We start from the raw sequence: 19162 nt of genomic DNA, 5'->3' as shown, positions 1-19162 counted from the left end.
CTGTCTGTAGAGGTCCCACCTTCCCCAGAAAGAGCCCCAGTTATCCAGAAATCTGAATCCCTCCCGCCTGCACCATCCCTGTAGCCACGTGTTTAATTGCTCTCTCTCCCTATTCCTCATCTCACTATCACGTGGCACGGGCAACAACCCAGAGATAACAACTCTGTTTGTTCTACTTCTGAGCTTCCATCCTAGCTCCCTGAAAGCCTGCCTGACATCCTTATCCCCTTTCCTACCTATGTCGTTAGTGCCAATGTGGACCACGACTTGGGGCTGCTCCCCCTCCCCCTTAAGGACCCGGAAAACACGATCCGAGACATCACGTACCCTTGCACCTGGGAGGCAACATACCAAACGCGAGTCTCTCACGATCCCACAAAATCTCCTATCTGTGCCCCTGACTATAGAGTCCCCAATTACTAATGCTCTGCTCCTCTCCCCCCTTCCCTTCTGAGCAACAGGGACAGACTCTGTGCCAGAGGCCTGTACCCCATGGCTTACCCCTGGTAAGTCGTCCCCCCCACAAGTATCCAAAGCGGTATACTTGTTTCTCAGGGGAACGACCGCAGGGGATCCCTGCACTGACTGTTTTTTCCCAGTCCCTCTTACAGTTACCCATCTATCTCCAATCTTTGGTGTAACTAATTCCCTGAAGCTGCCATCTATGACCCCCTCTGCCTCCCAAGTGATCCGAAGTTCTTCCAACTCCAGCTCCAGTTCCCTAACTCGGTCTTGGAGGAGCTGGAGATGGCAGCACTTCCTGCAGGTAAAATCAGCAGGGACACTAACTGCATCCCTCACCTCAAACATCCTGCAGGAGGAACATTGCACTCCCTTCCCTGCCATTCCTCTAACTTTCTACCAAGATCTGGCTAACAACTAAATTAAATTTTTTATAAAAAATAATAATATAATAAAATATGTTACTTACCTCAGACCTGGATTGTAGTTTTAGGGTAAGGGAGAATGAGAGTATAGAGGTCAGGAGCACAGATTTGACGTTGCAGGAGGGGGCCAGTGTTCAGGTAGGTGGTTTGAAGTGTGTCTACTTCAATGCCAGGAGTATACGAAACAAGGTAGGGGAACTGGCAGCATGGGTTGGTACCTGGGACTTCGATGTTGTGGCCATTTCGGAGACATGGATAGAGCAGGGACAGGAATGGATGTTGCAGGTTCCGGGGTTTAGGTGTTTTAGTAAGCTCAGAGAAGGAGGCAAAAGAGGGGGAGGTGTGGCGCTGCTAGTCAAGAGCAGTATTACGGTGGCGGAGAGGATGCTAGATGGGGACTCTTCTTCCGAGGTAGTATGGGCTGAAGTTAGAAACAGGAAAGGAGAGGTCACCCTGTTGGGAGTTTTTTATAGGCCTCCTAATAGTTCTAGGGATGTAGAGGAAAGGATGACGAAGATGATTCTGGATATGAGCGAAAGTAACAGGGTAGTTATTATGGGAGACTTTAACTTTCCAAATATTGACTGGAAAAGATATAGTTCGAGTACAATAGATGGGTCGTTTTTTGTACAGTGTGCGCAGGAGGGTTTCCTGAAACAATATGTTGACAGGCCAACAAGAGGCGAAGCCACGTTGGATTTGGTTTTGGGTAATGAACCAGGCCAGGTGTTGGATTTGGAGGTAGGAGAGCACTTTGGGGACAGTGACCACAATTCGGTGACGTTTACGTTAATGATGGAAAGGGATAAGTATACACCGCAGGGCAAGAGTTATAGCTGGGGGAAGGGCAATTATGATGCCATTAGATGTGACTTGGGGGGGGATAAGGTGGAGAAGTAGGCTGCAAGTGTTGGGCACACTGGATAAGTGGGGCTTGTTCAAGGATCAGCTACTGCGTGTTCTTGATAAGTATGTACCGGTCAGACAGGGAGGAAGGCGTCGAGCGAGGGAACCGTGGTTTACCAAGGAAGTGGAATCTCTTGTTAAGAGGGAGAAGGAGGCCTATGTGAAGATGAGGTGTGAAGTTTCGGTTGGGGCGATGGATAGTTACAAGGTAGCGAGGAAGGATCTAAAGAGAGAGCTAAGACGAGCAAGGAGGGGACATGAGAAGTATTTGGTAGGAAGGATCAAGGAAAACCCAAAAGCTTTCTATAGGTATGTCAGGAATAAGCGAATGACTAGGGAAAGAGTAGGACCAGTCAAGGACAGGGATGGGAAATTGTGTGTGGAGTCTGAAGAGATAGGCGAGATACTAAATGAATATTTTTCATCAGTATTCACTCAGGAAAAAGATAATGTTGTGGAGGAGAATGCTGAGTCCCAGGCTAATAGAATAGATGGCATTGAGGGACGTAGGGAAGAGGTGTTGGCAATTCTGGACAGGCTGAAAATAGATAAGTCCCCAGGACCGGATGGGATTTATCCTAGGATTCTCTGGGAGGCCAGGGAAGAGATTGCTGGACCTTTGGCTTTGATTTTTATGTCATCATTGGATACAGGAATAGTGCCAGAGGACTGGAGGACAGCAAATGTGGTCCCTTTGTTCAAAAGCGGGAGCAGAGACAACCCCGGCAACTATAGACCGGTGAGCCTCACGTCTGTCGTGGGTAAAGTCTTGGAGGGGATTATAAGAGACAAGATTTATAATCATCTAGATAGGAATAATATGATCAGGGATAGTCAGCATGGCTTTGTGAAGGGTAGGTCATGCCTCACAAACCTTATCGAGTTCTTTGAGAAGGTGACTGAACAGGTAGACGAGGGTAGAGCAGTTGATGTGGTGTATATGGATTTCAGCAAAGCGTTTGATAAGGTTCCCCACGGTAGGCTATTGCAAAAAATACGGAGGCTGGAGATTGAGGGTGATTTAGAGATGTGGATCAGAAATTGGCTAGCTGAAAGAAGACAGAGGGTGGTGGTTGATGGGAAATGTTCAGAATGGAGTACAGTCACAAGTGGAGTACCACAAGGATCTGTTCTGGGGCCGTTGCTGTTTGTCATTTTTATCAATGACCTAGAGGAAGGCGCAGAAGGGTGGGTGAGTAAATTTGCAGACGATACTAAAGTCGGTGGTGTTGTCGATAGTGTGGAAGGATGTAGCAGGTTACAGAGGGATATAGATAAGCTGCAGAGCTGGGCTGAGAGGTGGCAAATGGAGTTTAATGTAGAGAAGTGTGAGGTGATTCACTTTGGAAGGAATAACAGGAATGCGGAATATTTGGCTAATGGTAAAGTTCTTGAAAGTGTGGATGAGCAGAGGGATCTAGGTGTCCATGTACATAGATCCCTGAAAGTTGCCACCCAGGTTGATAGGGTTGTGAAGAAGGCCTATGGAGTGTTGGCCTTTATTGGTAGAGGGATTGAGTTCCGGAGTCGGGAGGTCATGTTGCAGCTGTACAGAACTCTGGTACGGCCGCATTTGGAGTATTGCGTACAGTTCTGGTCACCGCATTATAGGAAGGACGTGGAGGCTTTGGAGCGGGTGCAGAGGAGATTTACCAGGATGTTGCCTGGTATGGAGGGAAAATCTTATGAGGAAAGGCTGATGGACTTGAGGTTGTTTTTGTTGGAGAGAAGAAGGTTAAGAGGAGACTTAATAGAGGCATACAAAATGATCAGGGGGTTGGATAGGGTGGACAGTGAGAGCCTTCTCCCGCGGATGGATATGGCTGGCACGAGGGGACATAACTTTAAACTGAGGGGTAATAGATATAGGACAGAGGTCAGAGGTAGGTTCTTTACGCAAAGAGTAGTGAGGCCGTGGAATGCCCTACCTGCTACAGTAGTGAACTCGCCAACATTGAGGGCATTTAAAAGTTTATTGGATAAACATATGGATGATAATGGCATAGTGTAGGTTAGATGGCTTTTGTTTCGGTGCAACATCGTGGGCCGAAGGGCCTGTACTGCACTGTATTGTTCTATGTTCTAACACCAGGTTAAAGTCCAACAGGTTTGTTTGGAATCACTAGCTTTCGGAGTGCAGCTCCTTCATCAGGTGAGTGAAGAGTTGGGTTCCACAAACGCATATATAGACAAAGTCAATGATGCAAGATGATACTTTGAATGCGAGTCTTTGCAGGTAATTAAGTCTTTACAGGTCCAGACGGTGCAACTGGAGAGAGGGATAACCACAGGTTAAAGAGGTGTGAATTGTCTCAAGCCATTGTCTCAAGACTTTTTTTAAAATAATAATCTTTACTGTCACAAGTAGGCTTACATTAATACTGTAATGAAGTTACTGTGAAAAGACCCTAGTCGCTACAGAGGGAGAATTCAGAATATCCAAATTACCTAACAGCACATCTTTTGGGACTTGTGGGAGGGAATCGGAGCACCCGGAGAAAACCCACGCAGACATAGGGAGAACGTGCAGACTCCACACAGACAGTGACCCAAGCCAGGAATCGAACCTGGGACCTTAGAGCTGTGAGTATGTATCGCGTACCTGGTGGGTGGTGTTCACATGTGTAATGGTGGTACCCATGTCGATGATCTGGCACATCTTGCAAAGATTGCCATGGCAGGGTTGTGTGGTGTCGTGATCGCTGTTCTCCTGAAGGCTGGGTAGTTTGCTGCAAACAATGGTCTGTTTGAGGTTGTGTGGTTGTTTGAAAGCAAGTAGTGGGGGTGTGGGGATGGCTTTGACAAGATGTTCGTCTTCATCGATGAAATGATCAAGGCTGCGAAGAAGATGTTGTAGTGTCTCTGCTCCGGGAAGTACTGGACGACGACAGGTACTCTGTCGGTTGTGTCCAGTGTTTGCCTTCTGAGGTCAGTGCGGTTTTTTGCTGTGGCGCGTTGGAATTATCGATCGATGGATGAGTCAAGCGCCATATCCCGTTCTTACGAAGGCATCTTTCAGTGTCTGTAGATGTATGTTACGTTCCTCCTTGTCTGAGCAGATCCTGTGTATACGGAGGGCTTCTTTAATATGTTTAGGATGGAAAGCTGGAGAAGTGAAGCATCGTGAGGTTATCAGTGGGCTTGTGGTAAAGTGAAGTGTTGAGGTGACCGTCCTTGATGGAGATGCCTGTGTCCAAGAATGCAAGCGGTTCTGGAGAGTAGTCCATGTTGAGTCTGATGGTAGGGTGATACTTATTGAAGTCATTGTGAAGTCATTTCAGTGATTCTTTGACGTAGGTCCTGGTTGTTGAGTTGTCGGTACGCTTCTTTGCAGTAGTCTGTTCTGTTCAGTGTGACGGTGGCCTCTCCTTTGTCTGCTGATTCAATGACAGTGTTGCGATTGGTATCAAGAGCGCGGATGCCATTGCATTTTGCTTGGGTGACGTTCGGGGCGATCTTGTGAATGCGACTGATGAATCTGGCATGAATCCTGACTGGTTGAGCATACATGTCAAGTCTAGAGCAGCGGCTTTCCAGGGGGGTCCAATTCGACTCTTTCCTCTTCGGTTGCCGCACCGCAGATCTCTCGGTCTGCTGTTCCGGTTCATTGGTTGTCTCATTGGGTTCACCGTCAGCCTCTTGGGGACTGTGGAAGAGCCTCATTCGCCTGATGAATTCCTCCGTGTCTGCCGCGAGACTGATGGGGTCCATTTTGGTGGTGGTGCAGAAATTGAGCCCTTTGCTGAAGACTTCGATTTCGCCTGCTTGAAGGGTGTAGTCCAGCAAGTTAACAATGGATTTCCCTGTGAAATCCTACCAACTGTCCTGGCTTGAGACAATTCACACCTCTTTAATCTGTCGACAAAATTATGAGGGGCATAGACGGAATGGATAGTCAGGCTTTTCCCCAGGGTAGAGGGGTCAATTACTAAGGGGCATAGGTTTAAGGTGCGAGGGGCAAGGTTTAGAGGAGATGTACGAGGCAAGTTATTTTACACAGAGGGTAGTGGGTGCCTGGAACTCGCTGCCGGAGGTGGTGGTGGAAACAGGGACGATAGTGACATTTAAGGGGCAACTTGACAAATACATGAATAGGATGGGAATAGAGGGATACGGACCCAGGAAGTGTAGAAGATTTTAGTTTAGACAGGCAGCATGGTCGGAACAGGCTTGGAGGGCCGAAGGGCCTGTTCCTGTGCTCTACTTTTCTTTGTTCTTTGTGATTGTCCCTCTCTCCAGTCGCACCGTCCGGACCTGTAAAGACTTAATTACCTGCAAAGACTCGCATTTAAAGTTTCATCTTGCATCATTGACATTGTCTATATATGTGTTTGTGGAACCCACTTCATTCACCTGATGAAGGAGCTGCGCTCCAAAAGATCGTGATTCGAAACAAACCTGTTGGACTTCAACCTGGTGTTGTAAGACTTCTTACTGAATGTAGAAGACTCAGAGGGAAGATGAAAAAGCAAATCCGAAAAAGCAAAGAGGGAGCATGAAAAGAAACTTGCAGCTGATATAAAAGGGAATCCAGAAATCTTAAATATGCATATAAATAATTCAATGGTAGTAAAGGTATTGTAAGGTCTATTAGGAACCAATAAGGTGATTCACATATGGAGGTGGGGGCATAGCTAAAGTGTTAAATTAATATTTTACATTCGTCTTCACCAAGGAAGGCGGCCATGGTAAAAGGAGGTAATTCAGACACGAGAAGGGATTAAAAATGGTAGTGGTATTTAACAGGCTATCTGTGCTTGGGGCAAGTCATGCAAAATGCTGTAGACATTGACATCGGTTGGGGGGGGGGGGGGGTTCTGTCTTACGTGTACATATTTTCTTTACATTTCAAGATCTAAACATTTAAAAATACATTAAATAAATCTATTTAATTGACTTGAAGTTAGCACAAAAAGCCGTCTAACCTGCTCTCCATTTGAAACACAAAGAACAAAGAACAAAGAAATGTACAGCACAGGAACAGGCCCTTCGGCCCTCCAAGCCCACGCCGACCATGCTGCCCGACTAAACTACAATCTTCTACACTTCCTGGGTCCGTATCCCTCCATTCCCATCCTATTCATGTATTTGTCAAGATGCCCCTTAAATGTCACTATCGTCCCTGCTTCCACCACCTCCTCCGGTAGCGAGTTCCAGGCACCCACTACCCTCTGCGTAAAAAAACTTGCCTCGTACATCTACTCTAAACCTTGCCCCTCTCACCTTAAACCTATGCCCCCTAGTAATTGACCCCTCTACCCTGGGGAAAAGCCTCTGACTATCCACTCTGTCTATGCCCCTCATAATTTTGTATACCTCTATCAGGTCTCCCCATAACCTCCTTCGTTCCAGTGAGAACAAACCGAGTTTATTCAACCGCTCCTGATAGCTAATGCCCTCCATACCAGGCAACATTCTGGTAAATCTCTTCTGCACCCTCTCTAAAGCCTCCACATCCTTCTGGTAGTGTGGCGGCCAGAATTGAACACTATACTCCAAGTGTGGCCTAACTAAGGTTCTATACAGCTGCAACATGACTTGCCAATTCTTATACTCAATGCCCCGGCCAATGAAGGCAAGCATGCCGTATGCCTTCTTGACTACCTTCTCCACCTGTGTTGCCCCTTTCAGCGACCTGAGGACCTGTACTCCTAGATCTCTTAGACTTTCAATACTCTTGAGGGTTCTACCATTCACTGTATATTCCCTACCTGCGTTAGTCCTTCCAAAATGCATTACCTCACATTTGTCCGGATTAAACTCCATCTGCCATCTCTCCGCCCAAGTCTCCAGACAATCTAAATCCTGCTGTATCCTCCGACAGTCCTCATCGCTATCCGCAATTCCACCAACCTTTGTGTCGTCTGCAAACTTACTAATCAGACCAGTTACATTTTCCTCCAAATCATTGATATATACTACAAAGAGCAAAGGTCCCAGCACTGATCCCTGTGGAACACCACTGGTCACAGCCCTCCAATGAGAAAAGCATCCTTCCATTGCTACTCTCTGCCTTCTATGGCCTAGCCAGTTCTGTATCCACCTTGCCAGCTCACCCCTGATCCCGTGTGACTTCATCTTTTGTAATAGTATACCATGAGGGACATTGTCAAAGGCCTTACTGAAGTCCATATAGACAACATCCACTGCCCTGCCTGCATCAATCATCTTAGTGACCTCCTCGAAAAACTCTATCAAGTTAGTGAGACACGACCTCCCCTTCACAAAACCGTGCTGCTTCTCACTAATACGTCCATTTGCTTCCAAATGGGAGTAGATCCTGTCTCGAAGAATTCTCTCCAGTAATTTCCCTACCACTGAAGTAAGGCTCACCGGCCTGTAGTTCCCGGGATTATCCTTGCTACCCTTCTTAAACAGAGGAACAACATTGGCTATTCTCCAGTCCTCCGGGACATCCCCTGAAGACAGCGAGGATCCAAAGATTTCTGTCAAGGCCTCAGCAATTTCCTCTCCAGCCTCCTTCAGTATTCTGGGGGAGATCCCATCAGGCCCTGGGGACTTATCTACCTTAATATTTTTTAAGACACCCAACACCTCGTCTTTTTGGATCACAATGTGACCCAGGCTATCTACACCCCCTTCTCCAGACTCAACATCTACCAATTCCTTCTCTTTGGTGAATACCGATGCAAAGTATTCATTTAGTACCTCGCCCATTTCCTCTGGCTCCACACATAGATTCCCTTGCCTATCCTTCAGTGGGCCAACCCTTTCCCTGGCTACCCTCTTGCTTTTTATGTACGTGTAAAAAGCCTTGGGATTTTCCTTAACCCTATTTGCTAATGACTTTTCGTGACCCCTTCTAGCCCTCCTGACTCCTTGCTTAAGTTCCTTCCTACTTTCCTTATATTCCACGCAGGCTTCGTCTGTTCCCAGCCTTTTAGCCCTGACAAATGCCTCCTTTTTCTTTTTGACGAGGCCTACAATATCACTCGTCATCCAAGGTTCCCAAAAATTGCCGTATTTATCCTTCTTCCTCACAGGAACATGCCGGTCCTGTATTCCTTTCAACTGCCACTTGAAAGCCTCCCACATGTCAGATGTTGATTTGCCCTCAAACATCCGCCCCCAATCTATGTTCTTCAGTTCCCGCCTAATATGGTTATAATTAGCCTTCCCCCAATTTAGCACATTCATCCTAGGACCACTCTTATCCTTGTCCACCAGTACTTTAAAACTTACTGAATTGTGGTCACTGTTACCGAAATGCTCCCCTACTGAAACATCTACCACCTGGCCGGGCTCATTCCCAAATACCAGGTCCAGTACCGCCCCTTCCCTAGTTGGACTGTCTACATATTGTTTTAAGAAGCCCTCCTGGATGCTCCTTACAAACTCCGCCCCGTCTAAGCCCCTGGCACTAAATGAGTCCCAGTCAATATTGGGGAAGTTGACGTCTCCCATCACCACAACCCTGTTGTTTTTACTCTTTTCCAAAATTTGTCTACCTATCTGCTCTTCTATCTCCCACTGGCTGTTGGGAGGCCTGTAGTATAACCCCAACATTGTGACTGCACCCTTCTTATTCCTGATCTCTACCCATATAGCCTCACTGCCCTCTGAGGTGGTCCTCCCGCAGTACAGCTGTGATAGTCTCCCGAACCAGTAGCGCAACTCCGCCTCCCCTTTTACATCCCCCTCTATCCCGCCTGAAACATCTAAATCCTGGAACGTTTAGCTGCCAATCCTGCCCTTCCCTCAACCAGGTCTCTGTAATGGCAACAACATCATAGTTCCAAGTACTAATCCAAGCTCTAAGTTCATCTGCCTTACCCGTAATACTTCTTGCATTAAAACATATGCACTTCAGGCCACCAGACCCGCCGCGTTCAGCAACTTCTCCCTGTCTGCTCTGCCTCAGAGCCACACTGTCCCTATTCCCTAGTTCTCCCTCACTGCTCTCACCTTCTGACCTATTGCTCCCTTGCCCACCCCCCTGCCATACTAGTTTAAACCCTCCCGTGTGACACTAGCAAACCTCGCGGCCAGGATATTTATGCCTCTCCGGTTTAGATGCAACGCGTCCTTCTTATACAGGTCACACCTGCCCCGGAAGAGCTCCCAGTGGTCCAGATAATGGAAACCCTCCCTCCTACACCAGCTGTTTAGCCACGTGTTTAGCTGCTCTATCTTCCTATTTCTAGCCTCACTGGCACGTGGCACAGGGAGTAATCCCGAGATTACAACCCTCGAGGTCCTGTCTTTTAACAAATCAGCAAAATTATACAATAGTCAGGAGTGGAGTTGGGAAAGCAGTGCAGAACGCTCGGGTAATTCAGGTAATGTTCATTTGGGAAAGGTTTTACCTTATACTTATCTACGCAGTTGGTTCTTATCGATAGGAATACAGAGTAACAAACGTTTATTACAAAACACGATTGAAATTTAACACGACGATCAGCCTAGCCCTCAATTTGTTAAAAAAACATGAATACATCTCTAATAATCCCCAAATTAAGAAAATCTTACTCGTGACAGGCGTTGCATTGTTGGGTGTATCAGCTCTCAAATACTGTGTGGTCTGTGTGGAGGGTTGTGACAAGCCCTGAGAGCTTCCACTCTCACTCATACTGACAAGACAAAAGACAAAGCTCATTACATTACACTATAGCATTGTGTATACTGTATTTCCATTTGCAATTTTTATCATCTCATTCAAATTTTATATCATGGGTGGCACAGTGGTTAGAATTCCTGCCTCAGACTTCCGGGTGTGGCTATGCAGAGCTAGGTCGCATATGCGGCAGCTCCCGCTTGGAACGCACTTTTGGGCTCTTTTACAGGGCCCCCACGGCATTTGTTTGACATTTCCCGGTGTGGGAAGACGACTGCAGCATTCTTCTGACGGTGTCCCCCAGGAATGTTGTGTCTTTTGGCTGCCAGACCCGGCAGAAACAGTGAAGGATTTGGCTTGATCTGCAGCAATAGACAGAGGCCTCTTCCAGCATGCAGGCGGGGGAAGGGCAAGCTTAAAGCTGCAATCTGACTTGACTCTATCAAAGGTGAATTCTAGCAGCAGAGGGAACAACTGTGAAAGGGTCTACCAAGGCCATTGAAGAGGCGGGGACGAGGCTTCTGGTGGCGGTCATGGAGGAATAGGTCACGCATTCGGCAGCTCCCGTCTGGAACCGACTCTCAGACCATTTTCAGGAGTTTCCATAGACTTTTTGGGGCAGACTGGTGAAGCAAACACTGCCAACTTCTATGAAACGGACCAGAAGTGTAACGGCCAAAGGAGCGGCACTGGAGCAACGGGAGAAGCGAGGGAAAGAAAACAAAATGGCGGCGGCCAGGGACTAAGGGGAGCTGCAGGAGTTCATCAAGCGCTGCTTCGAGGAGCAGCGCGAGGAGATGCGCAAAGAGATGTTGGCGCTTATGCTTTTGGCAATTGAAGGACTCAGGATCACACAGAAGGCCCACGAAGCTAAGATCCAGGAGGTACAGAAAAGAGTCAGTCAGAACGAGGATGAGCTCGTGGGCCTGGCGGTGAGAGTGGAGCAGAACGAAGCGCTACACAAGAGGTGGGCGGGAAGACTCGAAGACCTGGAGAACAGGTCGAGGAGAAAGAATCTGCGAATCCTGGGTCTCCCTGAGGGAGTGGAGGGGGCTGATGCCGGGGCATATGCGAGCACGATGCTCGAGACGATGATGGGCACGAAGGCCCCTTCGAGGCCGCTGGAGTTGGACGGGGCACATCGGGTGCTGGCGAAGAAGCCCCAGGCAAATGAGCCGCCAAGGGCGATGGTGGTGAGGTTCCACCGGTTCACGGACAGAGAGTGGGTCCTGAGATGGGCCAAGAAGGAACGGAGCAGTAAGTGGGACAATGCAGAGATCCGAATATACCCGGACTCGAGCACGGAGGTTGCAAAGCGGAGAGCTGGTTTCAACCGGGCCAAAGCGGCGTTGTACCGGAAAAAAGTGAAATTCGGAATGCTGCAGCCAGCGCGACTGTGGGTCACATACAAGGGCCAACACTATTACTTTGAAACGCCTGGGGAGGCGTGGACCTTTGTACAAGCCGAAAAGTTGGACTCTAACTGAGGGTTTGTGAGGGTGGGGGGATGTTTTGGGGTTTGATGTGTGATGGTTATTGTATATAGGGGGTCAATTACGCGCAGGAAATGTTACATGGGCTGGGGGAGAGAGACAGGAGCTGCGCAAGAGGGGGCGGAGCGGGCTTTGGAAAGCACGGGGTTTTTTCCCGCGCGCGGGAAGAAAGGCGGGAAGGGGAACGAAGGAATGCATATGGATTGGGAGACTCCCACGCGGGGAGGTCAATGGGACGGCGGGGGAAGCCGGGGTCAGCAGGCGTCAGCTGACTTACGGGAGTGACATGGGGGGGGGGAGCAGAAAAGCTAGACAGGGGTCTAGCGGGGGGGGGGTTGCTGCTGCACTGGCCGAAAGGGAATGGGACACAGAAGAGGTGGTCAGGACGGGGGTCCCCCCTCTGGGGGACTGGAGGGTGAGGGAGGCGTGGACACAGGACTGGCCCAGAAAAGGAGATGGCTAGTCGGCGGGGCGTGGGGGGTGAGAGCCCCTCCAATCCGGCTGATAACGTGGAATGTGAGGGGCCTGAATGGGCCGGTGAAGAGGGCTCGAGTGTTCGCGCACTTAAAGGGACTGAAGGCGGACGTGGCCATGCTCCAAGAGACACACCTGAAGGTGGCGGACCAGGTCAGGTTAAGAAAGGGATGGGTAGGACAGGTATTCCACTCGCGACTGGACGCGAAGAATAGAGGGGTGGCAATATTGGTGGGAAAGCGGGTGTCATTTGAGGCCAAGACTATTGTAGCGGACAATGGAGGGCGATATGTAATGGTGAGCGGTAGGCTGCAAGGGACGTGGGTGGTGTCGGTAAACGTATACGCCCCGAACTGGGATGATGCAGGATTCATGAAGCGCATGTTGGGGCGCATACCAGACCTGGAAATAGGAGGCCTGATAATGGGAGGGGACTTCCATAGTGTTGGATCCAGCACTGGACCGCTCCAAATCAAGGACTGGAAAGAGGCCGGCGGCGGCCAAGGTACTTTGGGGGTTTATGGATCAGATGGGTGGGGGGGGGGGGGGGGAAGTGGACCCATGGCGGTTTGCAAGGCCGCAGGCCAGGGAATTTTCTTTCTTCTCCCATGTACACAAAGCCTACTCCCGGATAGATTTCTTTGTTCTGGGTAGGGCGCTCATCCCGAGGGTGGAGGGGACGGAGGATTCGGCTATAGCCGTTTCGGACCATGCCCCGCACTGGGTGGAACTGGAGCTGGGAGAGGTGAGGGACCAACGCCCGTTGTGGCGGCTGGATGTGGGACTGCTGGCGGACGAGGTGGTGTGTGGGAAGGTGAGGGGGTGTATCGAAAGGTACTTGGAGGCCAACGACAACGGGGAGGTTCGGGTGGGGGTGGTATGGGAGGCGTTGAAGGCGGTGATCAGGGGAGAGCTAATTTCCATTAGGGCTCATAGGGAGAGGACAGAGGGTATGGAAAGGGAGAGGTTAGTGGGGGAGATTTTGAGAGTGGACAGGAGATACGCAGAGGCCCCGGAGGAAAGATTACTTGGGAAAAGACGACGGCTCCAGACGGAGTTTGACCTGTTGACCACAGGGAAGGCGGAGGCACAGTGGAGGAAAGCGCAGGGGCGACCTACGAGTATGGGGAAAAGGCTAGTCGGATGCTGGCACACCAGCTCCGTAAGAGGATGGCAGCGAGGGAAATAGGGGGAGTCAAAGATGGAAGGGGAGCCACGGTTCGGAGTGCGACGAAAATAAACGAGGTATTCAAGGCCTTTTATTAAGAGCTGTACAGATCCTAGCCCCCAGCGGGGGAAGAGGGGATGAGACGATTCCTAGATCAGCTGAGATTCCCGAGGGTGGAGGAGCAAGAGGTGGCTGGTTTGGGGGCACCAATTGGGTTGGAGGAGCTGAGCAAGGGTTTGGGGAGCATGCAGGCGGGGAAGGCCCCGGGACCGGACGGATTCCCGGTGGAGTTCTACAGGAAGTACGCAGACCTGTTGGCCCCGCTACTGGTGAGGACCTTTAATGAGGCAAGAGAGGAGGGGACCCTGCCCCCGACAATGTCAGAAGCGACAATTTCTTTGATCCTAAAGCGGGACAAGGACCCACTGCAATGTGGATCGTACAGGCCGATCTCGCTCCTCAATGTGGATGCAAAGTTGCTGGCAAAAGTGCTGGCCACGAGGATCGAGGACTGTGTCCCGGGGGTAATCCACGAGGACCAGACGGGATTTGTAAAGGGCAGGCAACTAAACACCAATGTGCGGCGGCTCTTAAACGTGATAATGATGCCGTCGGAGGAGGGAGAGGCGGAGATAGTGGCAGCTATGGACGCGGAGAAGGCCTTTGACCGAGTAGAGTGGGAGTACCTCTGGGAGGTGCTGCGTAGGTTTGGGTTCGGTGTAGGGTTTATCAATTGGGTCAAGCTCCTTTACAGAGCCCCGATGGCGAGTGTAGTGACGAACCGGCGGAGGTCGGAGTACTTTCGACTGTACCGAGGGACGAGGCAGGGGTGCCCCCTGACCCCCTGTTGTTCGCATTGGCGATCGAACCATTGGCCATGTCATTGAGGGAGTCTAATAAATGGAGGGGGGTGGTCCGAGGGGGAGAAGAGCATCGGGTGTCGCTATATGCGGATGACCTGTTGCTGTACGTGACGGATCCAATGGAGGGGGATGGTGGAGGTCATGCAGACTCTAAGGGAGTTTGGGGAGTTTTCGGGCTATAAGCTCAATGTAGGGAAGAGTGAGCTCTTTGTATTACAGGCGGGGGACCAAGAAAGAGGGATAGGGGACCTACCGCTGAGGAGGGCGGAGGGGAGCTTTCGGTATCTGGGGATCCAGATAGCCAGGAGTTGGGGGACCCTACATAAACTGAATCTGACGAGGTTGGTGGAGCAAATGGACATGTTACCGCTCTCGCTGGCGAGTAGAGTGCAGTCGGTCAAAATGGTGGTCCTTCAAGGTTTCTGTTTGTGTTTCAGTGCCTTCCCATCGTGATCACGAAGGCCTTTTTTAAGAGAGTAGGTGGGAGTATTATGGAGTTTGTGTGGGCGAATAAGACCCCGAGAGTAAGGAGAGGGTTCCTGGAACACAGTAGGGACCGAGGAGGGTTGGCGCTGCCAAATCTGGGGAGCTACTACTGGGCAGCAAATGTGGCGATGATCCGCAAGTGGGTTATGGAGGGAGAGGGGGCGGCATGGAAGAGGATGGAGATGGCGTCCTGTAAAGGAACGAGCCTGGGGGCGTCGGTGACGGCACCGCTGCCGCTCTCGTCAACAAAGTATACCACGAGCCCGGTGGTGGCGGCAACGCTAAGGATCTGGGGCCAGTGGAGACGGCACCGGGGTGCAATGGGAGCATCGGTGTGGTCCCCCATCAGGGGTAACCACCGGTTTGTCCCGGGGAAGATGGACGGGGGGTTCCAGAGCTGGCATCAGGCGGGGATTGGAAGAACGGGGGACCTGTTCATCGACGGGACGTTTGCGAGCCGAGGGGCACTGGAGGAGAAGTTCGAGTTACCCCCAGGAAATGCCTTTAGATATATGCAGGTGAGGACTTTTGTGAGGCGACAGGTGAGGGAATTCCCGTTGCTCCCGGCACAAGAAGTTCAAGATAGGGTGATCTCGGGTGTATGGGTCAGGGAGGGCAAGGTGTCGGAAATACACCGGGAGTTGAAAGAGGGGGAAGCGCTGGTAGAAGAGTTGAAGGGTAAATGGGAGGAGGAGCTGGGGGAGGAGATAGAGGAAGGTCTGTGGGCTGATGCCCTAGGTAGGGTTAATTCCTCCTCCTCATGTGCCAGGTTCAGCCTGATACAATTTAAGGTGGTCCACAGAGCGCACTTGACGGGGGCGAGGTTGAGTAGGTTCTTTGGGGTAGAGGACAGATGTGGAAGGTGCTCAGGGAGCCCGGCGAACCATGTCCATATGTTTTGGTCATGCCCGGCACTGGAGGGGTTCTGGAGAGGAGTGGCGGGAGCAATATCTCAGGTGGTGAAAGTCCGGGTCAAGCCAAGCTGGGGGCTAGCAATATTTGGAGTAGTGGACAAACCGGGAGTGCAGGAGGCGAAAGAGGCCGGCATTCTGGCCTTTGCGTCCCTAGTAGCCCGGCGAAGGATCTTGCTAATGTGGAAGTAGGCGAAGCCCCCCAGCCTGGAGGCCTGGATAAATGATATGGCTGGGTTCATAAAGTTGGAGAGGATTAAGTTCGCCTTGAGGGAGTCTGCGCAAGGGTTCTACAGGCGGTGGCAACTATTCCTAGACTATCTCGCGGAGCGTTAGAGGAAGGTTGGTCAGCAGCAGCAGCAACCTTGGGGGGGGGGGGGGGGGGGGGATTGCCTGGGAGGGTGGATGAGCAAGAGATAACATGAAGGGTTGGGGAAACTGGCACGTACGGGTGAGGGCCAGTGTACAAAGCTGTGTAAATATATCATTTTGCCATGTATATATCTTGCTCTGCGCGATTTCTCGTTTTTTTTTTGTTACGGGGGGGGGGGGGGGGGGGGGGGTATTGTTTGTAAGGGAGAAAAATTGTGTTGAAAAACTTTAATGAATATATTTTTTTTAAAAAAGAATTCCTGCCTCACAGCTCCGGGACCCGGGTTCAACTCCGACCTCAGGTGACTGTATGTGAAGTTTACACGTTCGCCCCATGTCTGCGTGGGTTTCCTCCCACAGTCCAAAGATGTGCAGGTTCGGTGGATTGGTTATGCTAAATTGCCCCTTAGTGTCTAAAGGGTTAGATGGGGTCAATGGGTGGACAGAGTGGAGGTGTGGGCTTAAATAGGGTGCTCTTTCCAAGGGTTGGTGATTCATTTGTGGTTAGGTAACCCCGGACCAGCTGTCAGGCCTGTCGAAACTATCAACATCCACTGCGATGAATGTTCCATGCTGCAGCGCTCCAGGTTTTACAAACAAAAAGACATGGCAAGCCTCCATGAGGTGGCTTTAGGGGTAGTATCTTTCAGAACATAAATTTACTACTTCATACAGACAGAGGTGAGAAATGGGTTTGGAATCAGATGTAATTTAAACAGAAAGCACTCTTCTGATTTTTTTTCTACTAAGATTGAGAAATAAAGCTTAGGAGTTAAGAAAATGAGGGTATCTTTCCTCAGTGTTATGGTGAATTGTTTACAATTACTTACAAATGTTAAATTAGGGTACAGTAGAAGAAGTATTATTTTAAAATTTTATTTCAGGCCGATGTTTGAATTTCTCACTTTATTTGACTGTAAAAACAGTAACTCTTGCTTTTTTGAATGAAATGGATAAAGTTTTTTTTTAAATTTGAGTGACGATGTACCAAATATTATAATAATTAAAATTATATTCTTCAAATAGATTATTAGCAAACATTGTGACATAGTAATTGCAGCAGAACATCTGGTGAACATGAACCAAATGACAATGAAAATTTATTACCAGTTATTTCTATTATTGAAGACACCAATGAACACTTTCAGTTTGGTTACAGCACCTCCACTCAGTTAACCTACACTGCTACTATAGGGACAACTGACAAGCAACCAGAAAATTACCAAGTATTGAGAAGACTATTTAAATCCCACTTAGAACAAAAACTTCACCGTGTGGAAATGTCCATTAACAAGATCATTAAATACATGATGATTTAAATTTGTCTACGAAATTAAACTGCATTTAAAATGGAAATGTTCCTCGTTAATCCATGCTTTTTGAGATCATAAATTGAACTGAAAGCCACTCACCTATCATCAAGTTCCACTCTTTTCATGCTGTGCAGGTGTAGAACAGCCAGTATTATCGCCACCAAGAATATGACGGCACAACAAACTCCAACACTGATATAGAACACACGGGTGGAGGTAGTGGGTGCCGTGTGTACAGCATCAACTGTTAGGAAGTCAAGCACAAAAGATGGAATATGAAACTATCACCATTCATACAAAGAGATAGATAGATTTGTAACGGCTAAGTCCAATAAAATTAACTGATATTTTTAAGGAATTAACTGAAGTAAACGGGAATATCGAAGGATGAGGTTATTTGGACTTCCAGGAGATATTCAAAAAAGTTCCACATTAGAGACTGTGGCTAACTGTTAGTAGTTTTTCCCTTTAATTTCCCTTTGTTCGCATTTATTTTATCATTTTTTGTCCAAGGACTCATAATGAGAATGTAATCCCAACCACGGACAGCCGGTAGCATTGTGGTTCGCACAATTGCTTCACAGCTCCAGGGTCCCAGGTTCGATTCCCGGCTTGGGTCACTGTCTGTGTGGAGTCTCCCGGTGTGTGCGTTGGTTTCCTCCGGGTGCTCCGGTTTCCTCCCACAGTCCAAAGATGTGCAGGTTAGGTGGATTGGCCATGATAAATTGCCCTGAGTGTCCAAAATTGTCCTTAGTGTTGGGTGGGGTTCGAGTTATGGGGATAGGGTGGAGGTGTGGACCTTGCGTAGGGTGCTCTTTCCAAGAGCCGGTGCAGACTCAATGGGCTGAATGGCCTCCTTCTGCACTGTAAAGTCTATGATTCTATGATACGACTAAATTGCCCTTGGTGTCCAAAAAGGTTAAGTGGGGGTTGCGGGGATAGTGTAGATACGTGGGCTTGAGTGGGTTGCTCTTTGTAAGGGCCGGTGCAGACTCGATGGGCCAAATGGCCTCCTTCTGCACTGTAAATTCTATGATTCTATATCAACACTATAAGCACCTGCTCCCCCACCGCTGCGCTTCCGTGAACTAGCCCACCCCCAGATCACCTGGCAGCCCCTGTCCATGGCGCCTAACATCCTACCCCCCCTACACTGATTCTCTCCCCAACAGTCTCCTGGTGCAAACAACAACATCAAAATTTAAAGACCAAAAGCGATGAGAACAAACCTCCACAGAAAAACAAAAGATAATGGCCCACAGAGGGAAAAAAAACCTCCTCCAAAGTTCAATGTACTCCTTCTCCAGCTAGTCCATTGTCTCTCAATCTTCATCACTTCCTCCGGCATCACAAAATAATACTCTCGACTTTTGTAAGTTACCCAGAGGTGAGCCAGGTACAGTATTTCAAACTTCACCCATTTCTTAAAGAGGGCAGCCTTCACTTTAAAGCCCGCTCTCCTCTTGGCCAGCTCCTCACCCAGGTTCTGGAACACTCAAAACTTTGCTGCCCTCGCAGGTACACTGCCTCGTCTGCCTAGTCCACTTCAGGATCCGCTCCTTGTCCAGAAACCAGTTCAACCGCACCACCTTCATCCTCAGCGGCTTATTGCCCTGCAGCTTGCTCATCAGCGCACTGTACGCCCGGTCCACCTCCAGCAGCCATTCGAAGACCCCCTTTCCCAGCAACTTGTCCAACATCTTCGCCGCATACG

At 49.4% G+C, this 19162-nt stretch overlaps 1 protein-coding gene across 2 annotated transcripts in view; it reads right to left on the bottom strand.

Moving 5' to 3' along the window:
* ryk (receptor like tyrosine kinase) overlaps positions 1–19162 on the bottom strand; it is a 492414-nt gene that overhangs the window by 303526 nt on the left and 169726 nt on the right. For both annotated transcript variants that reach the window (XM_072474977.1, XM_072474976.1), the window contains exons 6-7: positions 17548–17692; positions 10284–10384 (exon numbers count right to left, since the gene is read on the bottom strand). In XM_072474977.1, coding sequence (XP_072331078.1) covers positions 10284–10384; positions 17548–17692 — 246 coding nt within the window. The remainder of the gene's footprint in view (positions 1–10283; positions 10385–17547; positions 17693–19162) is intronic.

Source organism: Scyliorhinus torazame, chromosome 14 (assembly GCF_047496885.1).
Source record: "Scyliorhinus torazame isolate Kashiwa2021f chromosome 14, sScyTor2.1, whole genome shotgun sequence".
Taxonomy (NCBI): Eukaryota; Metazoa; Chordata; class Chondrichthyes; order Carcharhiniformes; family Scyliorhinidae; genus Scyliorhinus; species Scyliorhinus torazame.
Note: the sequence above shows the minus strand (reverse complement) of the source record. Positions and strands in the feature narration are given on the sequence as shown.